The 18643-nt window shown below is 44.7% G+C and overlaps 1 protein-coding gene across 1 annotated transcript in view; it reads right to left on the bottom strand.

Annotated features, from left to right (window-relative positions):
• Window positions 1-7005: 7005 nt before the first annotated feature.
• Window positions 7006-18643, bottom strand: part of LOC149328899 (venom metalloproteinase antarease-like TserMP_B) — a 47379-nt gene continuing 35741 nt past the window's right edge. Inside the window, exons 6-9 of the mRNA XM_089559648.1 lie at window positions 18126-18293; window positions 12193-12328; window positions 10215-10346; window positions 7006-7107 (exon numbers count right to left, since the gene is read on the bottom strand). Coding sequence (XP_089415774.1) covers window positions 7006-7107; window positions 10215-10346; window positions 12193-12328; window positions 18126-18293 — 538 coding nt within the window. The remainder of the gene's footprint in view (window positions 7108-10214; window positions 10347-12192; window positions 12329-18125; window positions 18294-18643) is intronic.

Raw genomic sequence — 18643 nt, 5'->3', positions numbered from 1 at the left:
TTCAAAAAGTAGTTCCCGTGAGTGCTTTGTCAAGTTCTCTTGTATGTAAACCTGTGATGAGTGGGTGCTTAAGGCGCGCCTCTTCTCAAACCATTCTTCTCGTGTGTCTTGTCTGGCGAAGCGGAGTATAATGCCAGGAACCCTACCGGGCTTTGCCGGAAGGCGGTGAATGGCTACAACTTCATGCTTGGCTAACTCTGGAACATCAATTGTCTCAGCGAGAGCGTTGATTTTGTCAAGCAGATTTTCCTGTTCACTCTCTGCGACTCCGTGAATCTCTAGGTTTTGCTTACGGTTCCTCCATTCAAGGTCATTTAACTGTTCTTGCATAGTTTGCACTCCCACTGTGTCCTGCTGTTCAAGTTTTTCAACCCTAGCCTTAATTTCCTTGATTTCTGTTTCATGACGTGCTGTGTCCACGAGAATCTGGTCGTACTTGTCAGACATTAATTGCACAGCTTGTTCGATGTTTTCGACGGTGCTCTTCAGGCTCAGAAGGGTTGCAAGTTTTTCCTGTATGTCCACAAGAGCTAGACTAATGTGGGACATTTCGTTAGTCTCATCTGCAGCCTCTGAGGAACTAGCTTTCTTCGATGCACCTCGTGATCGCCCTACTCGGCACGTCTGGCATCGCCATGCCTTTTTTGTCGTTTCCCTCATGCCGTTAAACTGAGCTTCGGCGATACCAGTGCATTTCCCCAAGTGATAGACATAATTGCACTCATTACACTTCAGGTAGGATTCATCCTTGTCTATTTCTGTTGAACATGTCAAGCATATCAAATCATCACCCATGTTTACAGCACAAGTTTCTGGCAGCAACAGAGAACACACAAAGTAAAAAAAAAAAACCGCGCAATCGGTACAAGAAAAAGAAGACTGACCTGTAAAAAGTCACAAAATTGCCTTAGCCGGAGCTGTCAGCGTGTCCCCTGTCGCTGCCAAAATGCCCGCAGATGCGTGCCGTGTCTTCTTTATAGTCCGTGTTGCAGGTGGGCGTGGCTCCCGGCAGGCTTCACCACGGCTATGATAAGGTCATTCCGCTTCGTAATCGATGGTCCTCTGATATGGCTTCGCCGACTGCAGCAGGCCACACGGTGCTACGCGCAGGTCAAGTGTTGCCGATGCCAACTGTAAAAAGTCACAAAATTGCCTTAGCCGGAGCTGTCAGCGTGTCCCCTGTCGCTGCCAAAATGCCCGCAGATGCGTGCCGTGTCTTCTTTATAGTCCGTGTTGCAGGTGGGCGTGGCTCCCGGCAGGCTTCACCACGGCTATGATAAGGTCATTCCGCTTCGTAATCGATGGTCCTCTGATATGGCTTCGCCGACTGCAGCAGGCCACACGGTGCTACGCGCAGGTCAAGTGTTGCCGATGCCAACTGTAAAAAGTCACAAAATTGCCTTAGCCGGAGCTGTCAGCGTGTCCCCTGTCGCTGCCAAAAAATATGTCCCCTGTCGCTGCCAAAAAAAACAGTTGGTCATCTAAGTTCTAATCAGTTGTTCAGCTGCTTAGGCCGGAAAATTTACTGATCTCACAATTTTTTTGATGAAACACATTCGTGAGGGCACAAATAGTCTGAAGGTGTTGACGCCAAATTTTAAGCTTGGAAACCCGAGGCAAACATCTTAATCTAATGATTGCCGTGTAATTATTTACTTTATTTATTTGGGTTTACTGCCATATGTTCTGAACGAGGGGCGTGAAATTAATTAGTGTCAAGAAATATAAAGCCTTGCCCCATTTTCACAGCCTGAAAATGGTCATCAGGTTGTGGCTTTTCGGGTTCATGCTCCGAGTCGCACGCATTTGAAATGAAATGCGTCTATTCTGAACCTCACTTATCACTTTTGCATGCAACGACCTGTCAATACGGCTTTATCTTTGAGACCAGGTGTGGTACAAAATAGCATCCCTGCGTTAGCCAAAACAGATAACCTATAAATGATTCTGAGACATATGGTTTAATTGGAATATTCTCTAGTGTTCGCTGAATGAGCAAATTAACTATTCGCTGGAGCTCAGTGAGAGCTTGTGCAGACATAACACACGCCGAAGAGGACTCTAGAAACCTAACACTCATCGTTAGGCATAGGATGTTGGAAGAAGTAGTATTACCAAGAAATGAATCTGACATAGCACTGAGTCATGGATGGTAACTGAACCTGGAATAGAAATAACAACTGAACCAGGGATAGAAGAGCAGGAGGCTGTTATCTGGGTGAAGATCAGTGATAGCGGAGGGCAATTTCAGTTTAAAGGCGCGAAGACTCTTCAAGAGAAGTGTTAAACAACATTGCTTGTATTTCAACTCCATGAGCTATCGTGTTAATATGTTTGTGTTGGCACTTCAGTTCTCTTATTCGCGTCTGATTCCTTGCTGATAGGACGCTGGTCAGCACTTATAATAAGCGGCTTTGCCTTTCTTAAAGCGCAAAATAATTCGAGGCAAACTATGAATTCATACTCAGAGCTGTGAAAAGTGGCGGCACAAAAGGACGCAGTCTTGTAATAATTATACTCTTATCTTCGAAGCATTCTACGCTGCTACAGCATTTAATTAAGAAGATTTTCACAATTCATATTGCGAGCACCTGTGGTTATTGAACGTGTACAGTATTGAAAATACGGGCGTGTTCCAGTTTTAATATCACCTATGAAGCAGGAGTAGCTGAGGAATTACGTGCAGTGTGCGACATAGTCCTGGCCCACTTTTCTTAAACCAGCTTTGTAATGCAAAAGGGCGTGTTGTTGAGGCTTTTGTTATATTGTGCGTCGAAAATTGAGCGCGAGAACTGTGCAAGAGAAACAATGGCACGGCACGGCGTAGTATTTCTGTCTTTGTTCCTCTGGTGCGGTTCATTAATTTATTTACTCTTAGAGCCTATGCACTACAGAGAGAAGTGGGCAAAAAAAAATAACAAGAACAGAATTAGTGCAGTATCACCATGTTAACTAAATGGCTAACGTCATTCTTAAACAGGTAGGAGTCTTTAATGGCGGTCGATCGTAGTGGAAAGGAGTTTCCAATGCTTAAATGTCTTGGGGATGAAAGATGCGAAACGCAGGTTGGTGCGACTGCTGGGCATGTCAACCATGAGCTAGTGGTCGCTGCGTGATGAGATGTATGGTGGCGGCACAACTAGCGAATCTCTGAGATTAGGGTTAGAATGGCAGATATCCTGAAAAAGTCATATACGCACAATTGTACGAAGAATTGAGAGATCACGCAATTTTAGACTTCACTTCATTTTAGTTGCAATTCAGTTGATGGTAATTAAAAAAAGGAAACGAACTGCCAAGATTTTTAAGAATTCGAACTTTGCAAATAGCCAATTAATGTGAGGGTTCTTCATTGATGATGCGTATTCGAGGTTCGGCCTGACTTATGTTTAGTAGAGTTGAAGTTTCAGGTTAGTGGGCACCATAGAAAAATTGCGGCGTAAGTAACCTACTGCAACCGAATCTGTTGTCGTTGATCGTTCGTTGTTCAACCCAGTCGCGTACTAGCTGCAGACCGCCCTTTTGCATATCTTCCTAACATCATGTTTCTCGGCGAATTTAGGTTTTCCACTTCGTATTTATTCGTCTCCAGTACCGTCCATTAAGAGGACAGGTAATCCGTTGTCTATTCGCAACATTACGCGACCCAATTCATTTTTGTCCTGACCACTCGATGTCTAATTTATGAAAACTGAAGCGAAAAATATACTTGCCTGCTTATTATGCTAGTGAAGTGTACTCACGTTCTAATCCTATTATGACAAATTTTTAGCACAGCAAACATTGAAGAGTTTCGAATGTCGTGAATGCGCGGCGGTGGACATTTGTTTATTTTTTTGCAACTAATTGGAAGTTTCCGAAAGATGGTCTAAAGCCTTGAATAATGACGAGGACCAGGTAAAATAGACATATTTATTTAAAAGCAAACAATCTCGCAATATTTCTGCCGCAGCACTTAGAAGGAATCGACTGACACACAGTTGTTCAACACTTCATGGAAGTCGCATATTCGTGGCCAGCTTTCCTTCGGCCAGCTTCCACGGAACAAGGCACAATTTCGATCAGAAGGCGCTGGCCAGTGACAAAATGTTGAAACAAATGTCTGTTTGCGAGCTAGAAGTAGTAATGAGTGAACGGCGTGCATAAAATATGCCTATAATTCTGGACACAGTACGTTAAATGCTTATTTTGTCCTAGAATATACCATTAACTACAACTTCTGAAGCCACATAGCCCTAAATTTGTCTCTCTGTTGTCATGTCGTTTAAATTTGGCTGATATAAAATCTGAGCTGATGAACGCGTGATCACTAGCAAAATGCCGCAACCTGTGACCTTGCAAAGACATGTCGTCAGGTATTAGGAAGTAACACACTGAACCAAAAGATAATTTGCTTGAATACACGAGTAACTACTGCGATCTGATATGACGCCTGCCTCTCAATACCAGAGAGCTTCATTTTAATAGATGCCATGAGTATGGCACGCGCTAAAGTAAAGGCGCCTTTAGCGTTTCAGAAACTATTTATTGTGCGGTTACATACAGGATTATTGAGGATGGCACGGCCTTTCTCATAACAAAAAAATAACGAAACAGCAGTGCTATCCGCGTAAGGCGAACCTTATAGCCAGTTTTTGGTAAATATGCTTTGTACGTCTTCATGCCAGGATTAGGATACATAAGGCGTTACAGTGTTATTTGATATATGTGAATGAAATAAGTTTCACAAGCAGAATAGTTTCGAATTTGATATAAGTGTTATGAGGGGCCACTCTGCACTAGTACACGCGGGGTTTAAACAATGGAACTGCGTACACCATAGTGATTATACCTAGAGTATTGTACTGGTTTCTTAAAGTGTGCAAATTTTGATTTGTCCGGCATAATTTCTAAAGTATTTAATATTTTATCGAGTATAAAACATTGTGCACTCTCATGGACGAGTAACTGTCGCCGTCGATAGAAGATGCATGCACTAAACGCCTTCCAATTTCAGCGTAGCACTGTGTGCAATTAGTCGTATAAGGTGCTCAACTCATTCTTCTTTCAGTGATTCTCGTCCCGGTCATGTAACGGCGCAGCGCGTCATAATGAACTTCCTTGTTGAAGCCCAGATGCATCAAGAGACTCACGCACTCACTAGTTAATGACCGAGACCAGGAAGTTTATTCGTGCCGAGCCGAACTGGACCACATTTCGTGGTCGCATTCCACCTGAATGCAACAATAACATCCGGGACACCTACCGAATGCATCCTTGCGCGTCCCGAACCACCCCTATTCCTCGCCCTCGCTCATTGGCATTAAAATCAATTCCATGCCAGCTTGAGAGTGATGGGCAGATAAAATCGCTTTAACACATGAGTTGCAGCACTGCCACCGCCAACCCCATCTTCCCGTGGACTGCTAAGCCATCACGAGCCCGCAAGCCATTTCTCCGCTCGCAGTGCGCCAGTTCCTCTACCGTGCGCTGAACTGTGAATTTCACAGACAAGAACTTTTAGTATGCTCCCTTTACGTTCTAGTTCTTTTTCGGCGTGGCATGACCTGAACACGACACATTCCAAGAATGCGCCCACCACTATACATCCCCCATTCTAGTCAGCGCTGCACCGAAAATAATAAGCATTTCATGTGCATCCACTCTCGGGATGAGACACTAATTTTACGCCACCGTAGCGCCACCTCAACAGATTCGTTGGGAAGTGCAGTGTATCTGTGCCGTTCACAAATTTAAATAAATAGATAAGCCCATCTATGCCCACGTGTAATGGAGGGCTAGAAGAGTTCTGCTTGCATGCAAAGCAAAAAAAGGCATCGCCAGTGTCATCAGTCAAGGCTACAGGATGTGCGGGCCACAACTCTGCAGGACTTCGAAGAATGAAGCTTAAAGGTGAAGGTAACTAGAGCTTTCAGGATGTGCTTTTTACACAATTTTTTGTGTTGTAGATAAAGCACGTGGACCATGAAAACGAGTTCACATTTTATTCCGACGACAGTTGAAAGCGGAACACTGGCAGCCGCATCGATACTTGAGTTTCTGCTGGCTCAAGATAGCTTCTTTTTTTCCTGTTTATTCGGTCTCTTACATTATTAGTTTTCGTTGTAACAAACCTATACCAGAAGTCATTTACGACCTTTGGCAACAAGAAGCTCACTTCCCTCTAGACCCACTTTTTCTAGGGTGTCCATTTCGCCACGCCAGATTCGAAAAACTCCTCTCTGCGTACATCGCGTTTTCCATAAATTGGCCAACATTACCTTCGAAACTTCCCCGCTCACTTCATTCTCCGACGCCATCGTTACGACTCGCGAAAGGTGTTGCTCGTATTCTTCCGTTCAAGCCTCCGTGCGTAGCTAAGGTGGCTCCAGTTTAGCACACGACAGGCGCTTGAGGTTTGTGTCATTACAATGCGCACGGAAAAAAAAAGAGCAATTCTCGGTATGGGTGCCCCTTTCGCCGAGCTATTGGGGTGCACCTATGCCACTCCCTTCTAATTTATGCGTTTCCCCTTTCAAAATACAGCTCGGGAGAAGCGCGAGGCTGCCGCTTCGTGTGCCGTTCATCACAGTGAGTCATCTACACTTTCTGTAGAATACATTATAACGGCCGCATGGCACGGTAGAATAGACACCGCTTCTAAGCGGAGCACTGATAATCAAGTTTTCCGCAGGGCTTATAGCTGATAATTATTGCGGTTCCTTGGGTAAGCCTGCATCTTGTTCACCGATGACCCCGATCTTCATGCCGTAGGCAGCATCAGAGGGGTCGGAGGTCGTGAGTTCGTATCCAACCGGTGGCATGTGGTTGTTTTTTCGTTTGCTTTTATTAAATTCTCATTGATACAGATTACAATAAAACATCCCCCATGCTCCTTGTTTTCTCTGACTGTTGGCTTCTCTCATCCAGTGGTCGATGTCATCAGAGCACATTTTGCAAGTTCGTGCACTGCACTGCCCAAGGAGAGGACGTGTTATTTCAATTGCCCAAGGAACATTGTTCATTTTAGGGCACTGCTATGAAGGGTTTCCCTAACCTCTCGAGCTTCTTTATTCGCCGGGCTGTTGTGTTCCATTCATGTTTGGCGCAAACACCACGCCTGCATGTCTGTGGAGAAGAAAGGAACGTACATGGATTTGGAACTTCGTGTGTATGGAAAAGAAATATGTTAACATTTAGATTCTTAAGAACAGCCATCTGCCAGCAAGACAGTAAATAACCGTCAAAATATTCCAATTTTTGAGTGCCATACCAAGCGCAGGTTTGTATTCTAGCACTGAATGAAATGTTTCTACTTAGGCGTAGTACTCTTCTTGAGAGCGATGGGCACCTGGGCAAGAAAACAGAATTTGTTTGAATTGGTCGTTCAGGGCAACCACAATCGTTATTAAAACCCTGCGGGATGTTGGGTGGGGTCGAAGTATTGACGTGGTCTGCTGCTGAGAATATGGGAAGGTAAATAAAACCGTGGTGGATGGTGAGTACGATAGAGAGAAAAAGAACGCACACATGAGGCTCACGCAAGGCATGCCATCACCTGCACCAATGTCGTTCAAATGCACCTCTAAAATGGCGCTATGTGATGTTCAGAATAGACTTCTCTGCTAGCGGCGCCGCAGAGAAAGCCTTGTAGTGAGTTCTTGAAAATAATGCCAGAAGCAACAGGTGAAACATTAAAGTCAGAATTGGCAGAGGTTTCACGATGGGAACTCCAGCGCATATTTTAATAAGCAGATTGTTAATCATATCCTTGAATTTCCATTGTTTAAACCTCTGTTAACGCGTAGTTATTGGTGAGAGCCAATTATTTTTGTAAGAACTCTTCGATACACAGGAGACGAACTAGTAAGTAAATCCGTCAGACTGACTTTCCGACGGAGTCCTACGAATACTATATAAGCGACGCAGCCTGTACAGCTACAACTCGCTGGTTATTAAAAACCGCCGAGCGCAGCCAAACGCTCCCGCTTCTGGGCGAGGATAACAAAAATCTACATCAGAAACACTTAGAGAAGCAAATGCTCATTAGTTGCGACCGTCTGTTTGACGGAACAATGCTACGAAGGACTTCCTGTGCAGGTGCTCTCGCTGCCTGAAGCGTCGGTGGCAATGTAGACGAATAAAGGCAGCCTTGGTGATTAAGGGTTTGTCCTTAGTGTGGGCTTGCAATCTGTCGATTATTCGTAAACAGACACCGTCATGAACGACCGGAATCGCCGAAATTTCCGCTTAAACTTCATCCGCCTCCACAAGAATGACGCGGGTTGTTACATACGTTATCTAGCGGCCCACTTGAAACGGCACACAACGTGAGCTCGAGCATTTACCACAGTAGAATCAATACGAGCAGGATTCCGGCATGTCATAATCCATGGTGTCTTTGCATACTAAGTTTACGTGCCCTTCTTCTGACATACATGGCACCGCACAGACTGGGAATCGCATGCGTATGGAATAGATTGTAGGATGAGGCGTCTAACGCCCCGTAGGCATACGTAGGCTTTGATGCACGCCATATTGGTAGTTTCTGGAATAGTTTAGACAACCCAGGAATCTCTGAGGTGCACTAAGGATGCATATAAAGATACCTGTCTAAAACATCTTAATCGCATGCAGAGGAAAAATGCGAACTATGGAATCAGATTCTCGAAATGAATCCCATGTAAATGTATCGAGATGTTATCATTCGTTTCCTCACACTTCAGGAAGTTCCTTTCCTCACGTTTGCTCACATTTCCTCACATTTCACGATTTTGCGATACTGTTCCCCATATTTGGATCAGGTTTTGCGACGGCCGGTAGGACATGAGAGAGTCAAGAACAAATCATCAGAAAAGCATGCATTAATAACACAGTAGAACCATGGTGGCCATTCGTTTTTGAAAGCCATTAGGAATTCATTAGGAAAATCACCAGAAAGTCATGAGAAAAGCATAAGATCCTAACCTCAAAAGTCACTAGACTTTCTAAAGAAAGTCATTAAAAATTTTATCAAGGAAAGACTGGCGCGGGAAAGGTTAAATAAAAGAAATAAAAAGTGGAGAAGATAAAATGTGGTGTTTAATGCATACTAAAGTGCATCGGCAAGTAGTAGTGTGACATATGAACTGATTAACTGCATAATGTGACAAACGGGCTAACAAAGTTTACTGCGTGAAAAATGCACGAGGGTAGCATGCAAGGTGTAATGAGAGCTGGTAAGGTGTCCAATGTCACTTAAGTATCCAAACAAGACGTTTATTGGTTATCTCTGTTGCCTACGACAGGCTAAGGAATCTAAAACACTGTCTTTTGTTAGAGGCACTGGGGAGAGATTCTCCATGCAATGTTCATAGTACTCGTTAGCATACGCAGGGTACTCAAGGAGGATACGTTCTACAGTTTCGATCGAGCGGCAGTTGTCACAGAGCGGACTGTTCATTTGACCGATACGTTATCGGAGCTTAGGCATCAGGTGTGCGGGAGGTGCGGGCTTGATCCCAAGTTCCACTGGCTACCCACCAGCCATACAATGGGTACAAGCTTACCCCGGCCTGCTGCTCTGTTTAATCATGGTGAAACGCTTGGAAAATGTAATTTGACCCTACCTGAGTAGAAACAAATACCTTTCAGCATGGCTGTCTTTGACCGCAGATGCCCTTGCGTCATAAAATTTCATCATCATCATCAGGAACAGTAAAGATTCTTTAAGATCTCACGTTTGAGATTTCAACATAGGTATTGTCGATTTCGGGCCGTGGCTGCATCTCAACCGGTGATCAATTAACACAATATACACCTCACCAGAGCCCGTAGTTCCTTCAGCGGAGCTGTAGTAGGATTCGTGACGTGGCGAGCTTTCATAAACCCGACAATCTACCATGACCGACAAAGAAAAGAGCTGGCTATGGTAACCTGGACCTGACGGCCCCAGTTGCATTATGCAAAGGACAACGTCAGCAATTTCGTACCCCAAATAAATAAAAAAACAACTAAAATATTAAGATTGGATAGAACACGCGCAAACAACCATGACCTTGGATTTTGAAAAAGTAGTATTGAAAGTCACGCATGCACATGCGTTGCAATAGAAAATGTTCGCTTTAAAGTGGCTGGCGCCTGTGTGCATGTGCAGAGAGAAAATAAGTAATAAATATATTTCATTTTCTTCAAAATATTCGGCTGACCAATAACTGTGCCAGTAATACATGTCAGAGGGATCAAGTGATGCTCACCTTCTCAATGTCACATTGTAGTCCTTCCGCCATGTATCGTACCTGGCATTTTGTAACTTTATAATCATAGTCGTAGAAATTCTCCTTCCAACAGCATTTGACTTTGCACCTCTTATGACGGTTGTCGTGCTTCTGTAGGGATGGAAACAACAGTTATGATGAAGATTCAGCCTTACACCTGAAACAACGGAGTGGAAAAATGTATGGCTATCATGGATTCATATTACGTGCGGTGCCGCAGCTGAAAGAAAACAGTTTTACCAAATATTTTTTTTATTATTTTTTATTATTTTTAGACGCTTCTTGCGCTACTGTAACAAAATGTTTGCTTTTGAAATGGTCCCACAGAATTTATAGCGCGTTTTTCGATCTAGGAAGAAAAGTTTTTTAAAGATAGTATTTTGCTCACATTCAAACATTCGGTTCAGAAGTATGCTGTGAGTTGAAACGTTATAAATAGCCTTGGAAAAAAGTCGGCTGAAATCGTAGCAGAAAAATAGTATATAGACAGAAACGTTTTTAAAGAGAGCAGTTTGCACACTTTGAAACAATCGCTTCATAAGCAAGCTGTAAGTCCGAATGTTATAAAAAGCCTTTAAAAAAGTAGGGTGAGTTGTTTGCAGCAAAATGAAATCTAGGCAGATACGTTTATTAAAGAGAGTATTGGACTCAAGTAGAAACAATCGCTTCAGAAGCGAGTTGTAAGTTCAAACGTTATAAACAGCCTGCAGAGATTTGGGATTCGGATGTTTGCAGAAAAATACTATCTTGGAAGATTAGCTTTTTTTTTTTCAAGAGAGTATTTTTCTCACTCTGAAACATTCACTTATCAAGCTCTAAGTTGAAACTTTATAAAAATTCTTAAGAAAAAGTGACCTCATATGTTTGGCGGAAAATAATACTCAGGCTAAACAAATCAGGCTGTGCTCTACAAAGAATGGTATTATTAAAATTTTTTGGTGAAATTTTTTTTTGCATTTCGGGATAAACGAGTAAAAATTTTCTAGAAAATGAAGCGTTCGACGCATCGCTGCAGATATATTATTTCCAACACCTACACATGTTGCACCGCAGTGCCAAATTAGGCACGGAATAATTCTCGCTTTGTTGCTTTTTGAATACTTCTTTTATATCTAAAATATGATGCTATATATTTGACATTTTCTGGAAAAATGAGAATGATTTGCAGGCTTTCAATACAATTTGTGGCATTTAAGAGATGCAGAGCAACGCAGAAGAAAAAATTTGGCTTCCGATGTAGGGCATATCAAATTTCCAAAACAGATTAAATATAAGAGAAATTCACCGTTTTTCACTATATCTTGCCGCCGATTGCACGCACTGGTGTGCGATGTGAAAATAAGAGATGCCACTCATTTCATAGCCCTGCTGATATTAATGAAGCCTGTGTAGTTTCAGCAGAACAGTTTTTCTTTTAAAAGTGAAAAATTTTTGAAGTTGACCGTCGCTGCGCAATGTACGGCTCGGCGCGAGCTCTCCAGCACAAAGACGGGCGATGATGCTCAATTCGGGACAGTATAACGTGTTCTGCTATGATCGCTGCCAGTAGAGACGTAACCAGGAAATATTCCATTTAATCATACTCTGTCCTTTTATGGCCAACCTTCTTTGACAAAAAACTTTGAGTATTGGAAAGCTGATAGGAAGCGTTCTCTGAGCCACTCTGCCCGCTTTCGATTAACTTCCCTGCCTTTCCTCTTCTACCTCCTCTCCTTCTGCCCGCTTCCGGTCTCTTAACTTTTCTTAACTTCTTCGGACTCTTAACGAGGACAGGAAGGTTAAAAATCGACAGTTCGCTTATCGCCTTTTTTCACGTTTCTTCAAGACATTCAATCTTACAAAATGCTCTCACTCAAGTCCTAAAGCACTGTAGCTGTGTTTAAATTTTTGGCATTGTGAATGTTACATGAGAAAAAGCGTGGTGTTAGGCACAGCAAGAGTTTCATATAGAACGTACGGATGCAGGCTTTACGCCGGTGGCTCCTCTGTAGAGCATTTCACAAAATCTTTTCCGTGTCAGATTCTGGCCAGGATATATTTCTCTGGTATGGTTTACTTTTTCTTTCACTTCAATGCAAGATCTCGACATATTTCTGCAAAATGAATGGCAAACACTGTTAACTAATCATAACAAGCAGTGCCAATAACAGTGGTTGTAATAGCGATTGTAAGAGGCAGTGTAACAGAGCACAGCCTAACAAACGTTAGCAAATGTATTGCGTTAATCTCTACGAAAACACCAATTTTTCATTCGCGATAGGAAAAAAACACAGTGGCTTCTGAGGGCACGCGCCATTTACATAAGTAAACAAAGGCACTATATTTGGCGTGAGCAGAGAAATTCGAGGGAAAATTAGGCACAGTTCGAAATATATGACGAGATAGTGTAAATGCCTCCTTTCTCCATTCTGGGGTCTTTTTGTGTATCACTTCAGAGATACGGACACTGTTGGGCAAGGCTCCCAAAACCTCAAATAAAGCAAGCCGGAAAAACGTGCCTAGATATGCACTGTATTGAGTCTTTTTTAGCGCTTGGATATTTAGATGTGTGTATAATGCATTCTGTTGATTTTCCATTGTTCTCTTCATGGTTTGTGCATATTTCACATATATAGAACATGTCATCACTGTATTAAATACCACCCCTAAATAAACTAGATAGCCGAGTGGCGCGTGTCTGACTTGATGCTCAAAGTTCACAGGTTCGATTTCATTCCAAATACCTCAAATTTCTTAACAAACGCTGGCAAATCATTTCGGTATGTGACTCGTATAGGTCGAAAAATTTGTGCTATGAGCCCACATTTGAACTCTGTCAAAACATCTAACTTGATAGTAATCATATTTCGTCTCTTTTTTTATTCGTTATGTTATATTATGTGTGCAAACCTGCAAGTTAGCCTTATTACTATTTGCTTTATCGTCCCAGAGAAAAAACTGCCTGGTGCGAACTTTACATTTTCGCTTACTTTTCCTGCACATATCTGTTCAGGTAAAATAGAACTACTAGCAGCTTTCAGCTGCCTGGTAGGGCGCGCATTTCGGTGTGAAGGACTCAGTAATATGTGAGGAAAACAAGATAGTTTTTTCTCCCTGCCCGCGCATGGCCGCCGCCGCTACTCGCTTGCAGCACCCAAGCCAAGACGTAGATTCAAAGGAAATTTGGGAAAATTGAGCTTGCGCTTTAACAATAACTGGTTGCGAACTCCCCCGCCATCTGAACCTGACGTTCTGCTCCCTAGCAGTGGCGCTCCAAGTCGTTCAACGGCTTGATAGCAAACTCCGCTTGTGCAGCGCTTATATCATGTAGTAATTCAGTGTCTTCCCTCCTACTTTACGATCTTCAGCCCCGAGGCAGCGGCAAGCGAGCCAAGGGCGCACATAACACGCTTGTGCCTGTGAAAAAAATCGGATTATTACTGGATGAGCTTGAGATGCGGGAAGCTACTCAGGAATCGCGCAGCCCAGTAATGGCCTCCTTAAAATTGGTCACCGCAGAGATCCCATGCAGGGGGAGGAGAGTGAAAAGGATAGAAAAGACGAAGTGGGAGGGGGACGGGAAGAGGCATGGCATGAAAAGGGGGAGAGGATAGGCCATAGATCTAAGCGATCCATCTGAGTACACTACGCTCCATGGCTGCGGAGATGGAATGACACTGGTCTCGGCACCAATGGCTGCAAGAACACTCACGAGATGCAGCTGGAGCAGCAGAAGCTTGAGAAGATCCGAGGCGTCAAAACGCTTGACACTTCCACTAAGGCTGCGGCCCTCAGAGCGAAACTCGATTACTTCCCACTTCGGAGCCGAATACTACAACTGCGACAACCACAGTATAAGGTCCACAAAATAAGTACCGAAAGCTGTCGCAGACACACCGCAGGGCCGAGGTGCACTAAACCACCGTCGGAACCCTTTCAAGAAGTAATTCAGAATCGGAAGATCGATTGAACAGCATGGCTGTGGAGTTCAAGCGTAGACGGGGAAATCGGATTTAAAACTTCGCGCTAAGCTGGCGGAGTGAGGGCTGGGCGCATGTACAACGCCACTTCTCGCGAGACGTGGTGTGTCCGCATATAAAGGCGTGCGCCGGCAATGCGCGGGTCGGAACCGGGCGACAAAAAATGTCCGCTGGAAACCTTCACTTGCCAGAGAGGAGGAAAATTGGCCAGCGCCTTGGCAGGCGCCCATTTTCGCCACTGCGAAGCTCAGTAGCAGCACAGGGGTACAGAGGAAGCTGCTGAGAACAAGGACGCACCACACTGGTGTCTGACAGCACACCCGTTACAATTGGTAAGTGGAGCTTAACCTGCGACGGGATTGCTTGTGAGCCTCCTAGAAAGCGGGCATCATAACTGGCGCGGGCCGGCAAGGAGGTCAAGATGGCGGAGGCCCTCGCCCCCCTCCCTGCAGCCAATCAACTGGCCCGTAGAGACAAAATCCGGCGGCTGTGGTGGGGACCCCGGAACCGACACAACGAGACTGCCTTTGACAAATGTGGTCACGGCCTACAAACCTCCACGACTTACTATTTGCCGCATTATCGCTCTCCGGCATCCGAGGCCTCAATTGGCGGAAGCAAAATCTCCTCATTCAATCATTCTCTGGGAGTTCGGTTTTTATTCTCGAACTCTTCTCCTCGGACTGCGATTCGGATCTGTATGAACAGCAGAACGTCACTTATTGTGGCAAAGTGATGCCCTGCGCAGTGATTGCGGTAGCCTGAGAACCATGGAACACTTGCTCCGCTTGCGTCCATCTTTAGTACACATGTTTCGCTCCGCCAAGGTTAGGGAGAGCTTCGGTCCCCTTCTGTAACAGCAGAGGGCCTACTTATCCCTAAAAGACCCCGGCCCCCTATCGCCATGCAGTGCAAGCTCTGGTGCAGTTCCTCAGCGAGGCAAACACAGCTACCCGCTTCTATCGATCGCCCCTCGTGGGTTCGAGCATTCTTCCAGCACTGTTTGATTAGGCCGGGTTCTGCGTATCACTTACTCCGTTCTTTCGCCCCGGCCAGTCTTTCTTCGTTCTAATCCACTAACCCATTCCTCGATTTAGTGTCCCGAATGGTATGTCGGGAGAGGGAGTGCACTCCTTGCACTTCTCTGCTTTCCATCTCTTTCTTCCGAGCCAAAATATAGATGGAGTCGCTGCTATGAAGCGGAACGCAGAGGGACAAAGTTCAGGCTCCGCATTGTCAGTAAGGAAACGACCGACGAGGTTACTGCGCCTGCGTGGCCAGCAATCGCCCGATATTCCCGCTGTTGAGGTTAGTCCTCATGCAAGTCAATGGATCCACCAGAACCACTGGCTCCTTTAGAGGGAAAAGCTGAAGCAGTATGGTGGAAGATGTCGCCATACTACGTAGTTTCATATACAGTGCGTTTCATATAACTTGAACCAAGGATTAAAAAAAGTCGCACCCCAGAGCTGATTGAAACAAAATTCATTTTGTTTCCATTATGTGGTTCTCCTCACAGTATTTTTTAAATTGCGCTTAATTAGCTAGTTTGCTAAGATTAGATACGCAAAATTTTATTATTCGCTAACGGTCGCGTGCGTTTCATTAAGCTCTAGAGGGGGTTACGAAACAACCGATCCAACCGATCCAACCGATCCGCGATAAGTCCTAGGCAGGCCACTGACAGCCAATTCAGACAGAGCTGGTGTTGTACCATCGCACAAAAAAAAACAAAAAAGAAAGGGAAAGCAGTGTAGCGGCTTATTTCAAGGTAGCCTCCGTTTTTTTTATCATTTCGTAGTCTGTCAAACTGAGCGGTGGCCGCTCACTTGGGCACGGTCAGCGCACACCTTTCGTTCGTTCAAAACACGGTTGGGAGCGCTGGTATATGGTACCGCATGGGGGCAATGACGTGGCTTTTTTTTTATAATTCGCGGGCTTTCTTTAAACGCCGAAAAAAATGACCATGTAGGAGATACGTTGCTTAAAAAAAGCTGGCTCGGTTGTTTATTAACCCCTTCTACAATTTAAGGGAAGGCACGTGACTTCAAAGTAACTAATAGCAAATTTGTATAATTAATCTCAGCAAATTAATTATTTAAGCAGAGTTTAAAAATACTCTGAGGAGCGCCACATTACAGGACGCAATATGTCGTTGTTTTCGCCCAGCTCTTGTGAGCCACTATTTTTATATGTTTGGTTCAAGTTACGTGAAACTCCCTGTATATTCAGCGCATCCGATTCCACACCATCCATTAAAGACAACAATGCGCCCACCAGGAGAACTCGGCAGTCCGGCGAGCCTATACGACCTCAACCTACACGCAAATGGCACCCCGAGCTTTCGCGAAAATCACATCCCGCCCCACTACAGCCCCTAGCAGCGAGAGCGCTCATGTGCTGAGACGAGCAGCAACATTCCGAGCCCTACCAACTGGGATGGTGCCGTCGGACAGGCTCTGCTTTGCTGATCGAGGTTACAACACCTTAATAGGCCACCCCACCGCCAGCAGCGAATATGGCAGCATTGCAGATCTTTACACCTACAGACACAGAACACAAACGTGCACAAAGCAGAGCCCGGCCCCCTTTTCTCCTTTCCCTCACTTAAAAACAACATCGAAGCAACGGCGGGACGTAAGCGGCGAGCACCCCTACCCCAACCCCTTTCACAAACAGCTTTCCTTCCCCTTCGGTGTTCTGATAGACGCCAGAGATGTGAACACCCTCGATGCACACTTTACCGCTCAGAATTGGCTTACCCGTCTACATTGCGCCCATTCCTCATATTTCACTACACCTCGTCTTCTTAGGAGACTCCGCTGTTCGACGCTCAGCTGATAAAACCATCATAAGCAAATCGTCCTGCCTGTCGCATCACGGCCGCCAGCGGCGTGGACTGAGGACGGCGCCCAAGAAGACGAATCAACGGCAGCTCTTCCCGCCTGTTCTGTGGTAAATTTGAATATATATTTTTGCTTCTAGAGCTTCTATTATAAAAATTGCAACATAGAAAGCCCCAAGCGCGGCATGATGCTTCACAAGCGGACAGTTGAATTCACCACCACGGGCACCGGGGGGGCGCAGCCCGTAGTTAAGAGATCAACCCAACCTCCTTTGGTAGTAGATTAAGCAAAACATTGGTTTAATGCCGATTTCTACATTTAGACTGGGACTTTGTGCCGTGCCTCTGGAGAAAGCACCAGCACGAGTATTTTAAGATTCATAGAGAATTTCTGCTTATGCACGGCCTTTTTTCGTGTATGAGCGAAAACTCATTTAATGCTCACTACCTGCACACTTCTGATACAGATGATTCCTTAGAAATTGGAAGTTAAGTTCGATGAATATGTTGCTAAGACATACAGCAGTTCCTTTTGAGATAGAGTTGTTGGGGGGGGGGTTGCTCTACAAGTGTTCATTAATTTTTCTCGAGCCAAATGTACAAAGTACTGAGAATATGCCTGTTGTTTTGTCGTTCAGCGATTACCTGGCTCCAGCTGCGCTTTGGACAACGAACTTCGAAAAAGTCGGGTAACGGAAGCGTATGAAACTGAAGTGCAGAGATCAGCACAAATCAGAGGCTAGAGCGCCATGGGTGGTAGGCACACAGCAGCCTTCAAGAAGGTGGAAACACCTGAAGGAAACTCACGTCGACAGCAACATTAAACCAGGCTCCTGAGATCTGCTCAGAGAACTACCGAACAAAGAGTTGTGCCTCCACATATAGAACACATCAGAAGATATTTTGACTACTGTACGCGACACTAGATCTGGTTACAGTTGGCTCTGTATACATCAGAAAATTTCGATTGGGAACTGCGAAATCATGCTGGCACAAAGCATGAAACGAAGAAGACCCGTTTTGCACAAACTTCAATCCAGACAGTAACTGTCAACGTTCAAAAACACATAATGAAATATTTCTTACTTATACATGAATTGTATTTGTTCCTTGGAACAGTTTGATAGCCTGTATCTATTCCTGGGGTGGTCGTGGTAGGACATTAGGAATCCGTCCTTCCAAGAACAGCGTTCCGCTCCCGGGTAGCCCAAGATATTAAGGCTTCCGCTGGCATTGTCGTGATCCGCCCCCAATCTAGAAGACATGACGGGAACTGTTCGCTTAACAAGTCAAGCAAAACTAGCGGCTCCTACTGGTCAATGAATGAGCCGTGAGAGCTCCGACAAAAGGTAGCAGTACAGCACGGACACAAAGAGCTGCGTTCAGCGTTTTCTGTACTTTTCGAGAAATAATGTATGCATCGTTTTGAATTTCCGTAAACCTCATGAATAGGTCCTGAATCAAAGCCGTAAGCGTATATATCCTACTAGTCTATTCCTGCTATCACTGTAGTTGCATCACTTGTAGCAATCGCGGTCACTGCAATTTTGCAGTTTCCGGCCCCAGGAGGCGGTTTGTAATCCACCAAAAGTCACAGAGAATAT

This window comes from Amblyomma mixtum, chromosome 9, assembly GCF_055824585.1.
Source record: "Amblyomma mixtum isolate Tamu chromosome 9, ASM5582458v1, whole genome shotgun sequence".
Taxonomy (NCBI): Eukaryota; Metazoa; Arthropoda; class Arachnida; order Ixodida; family Ixodidae; genus Amblyomma; species Amblyomma mixtum.
This window is presented reverse-complemented; position numbering and strand designations above follow the sequence as displayed.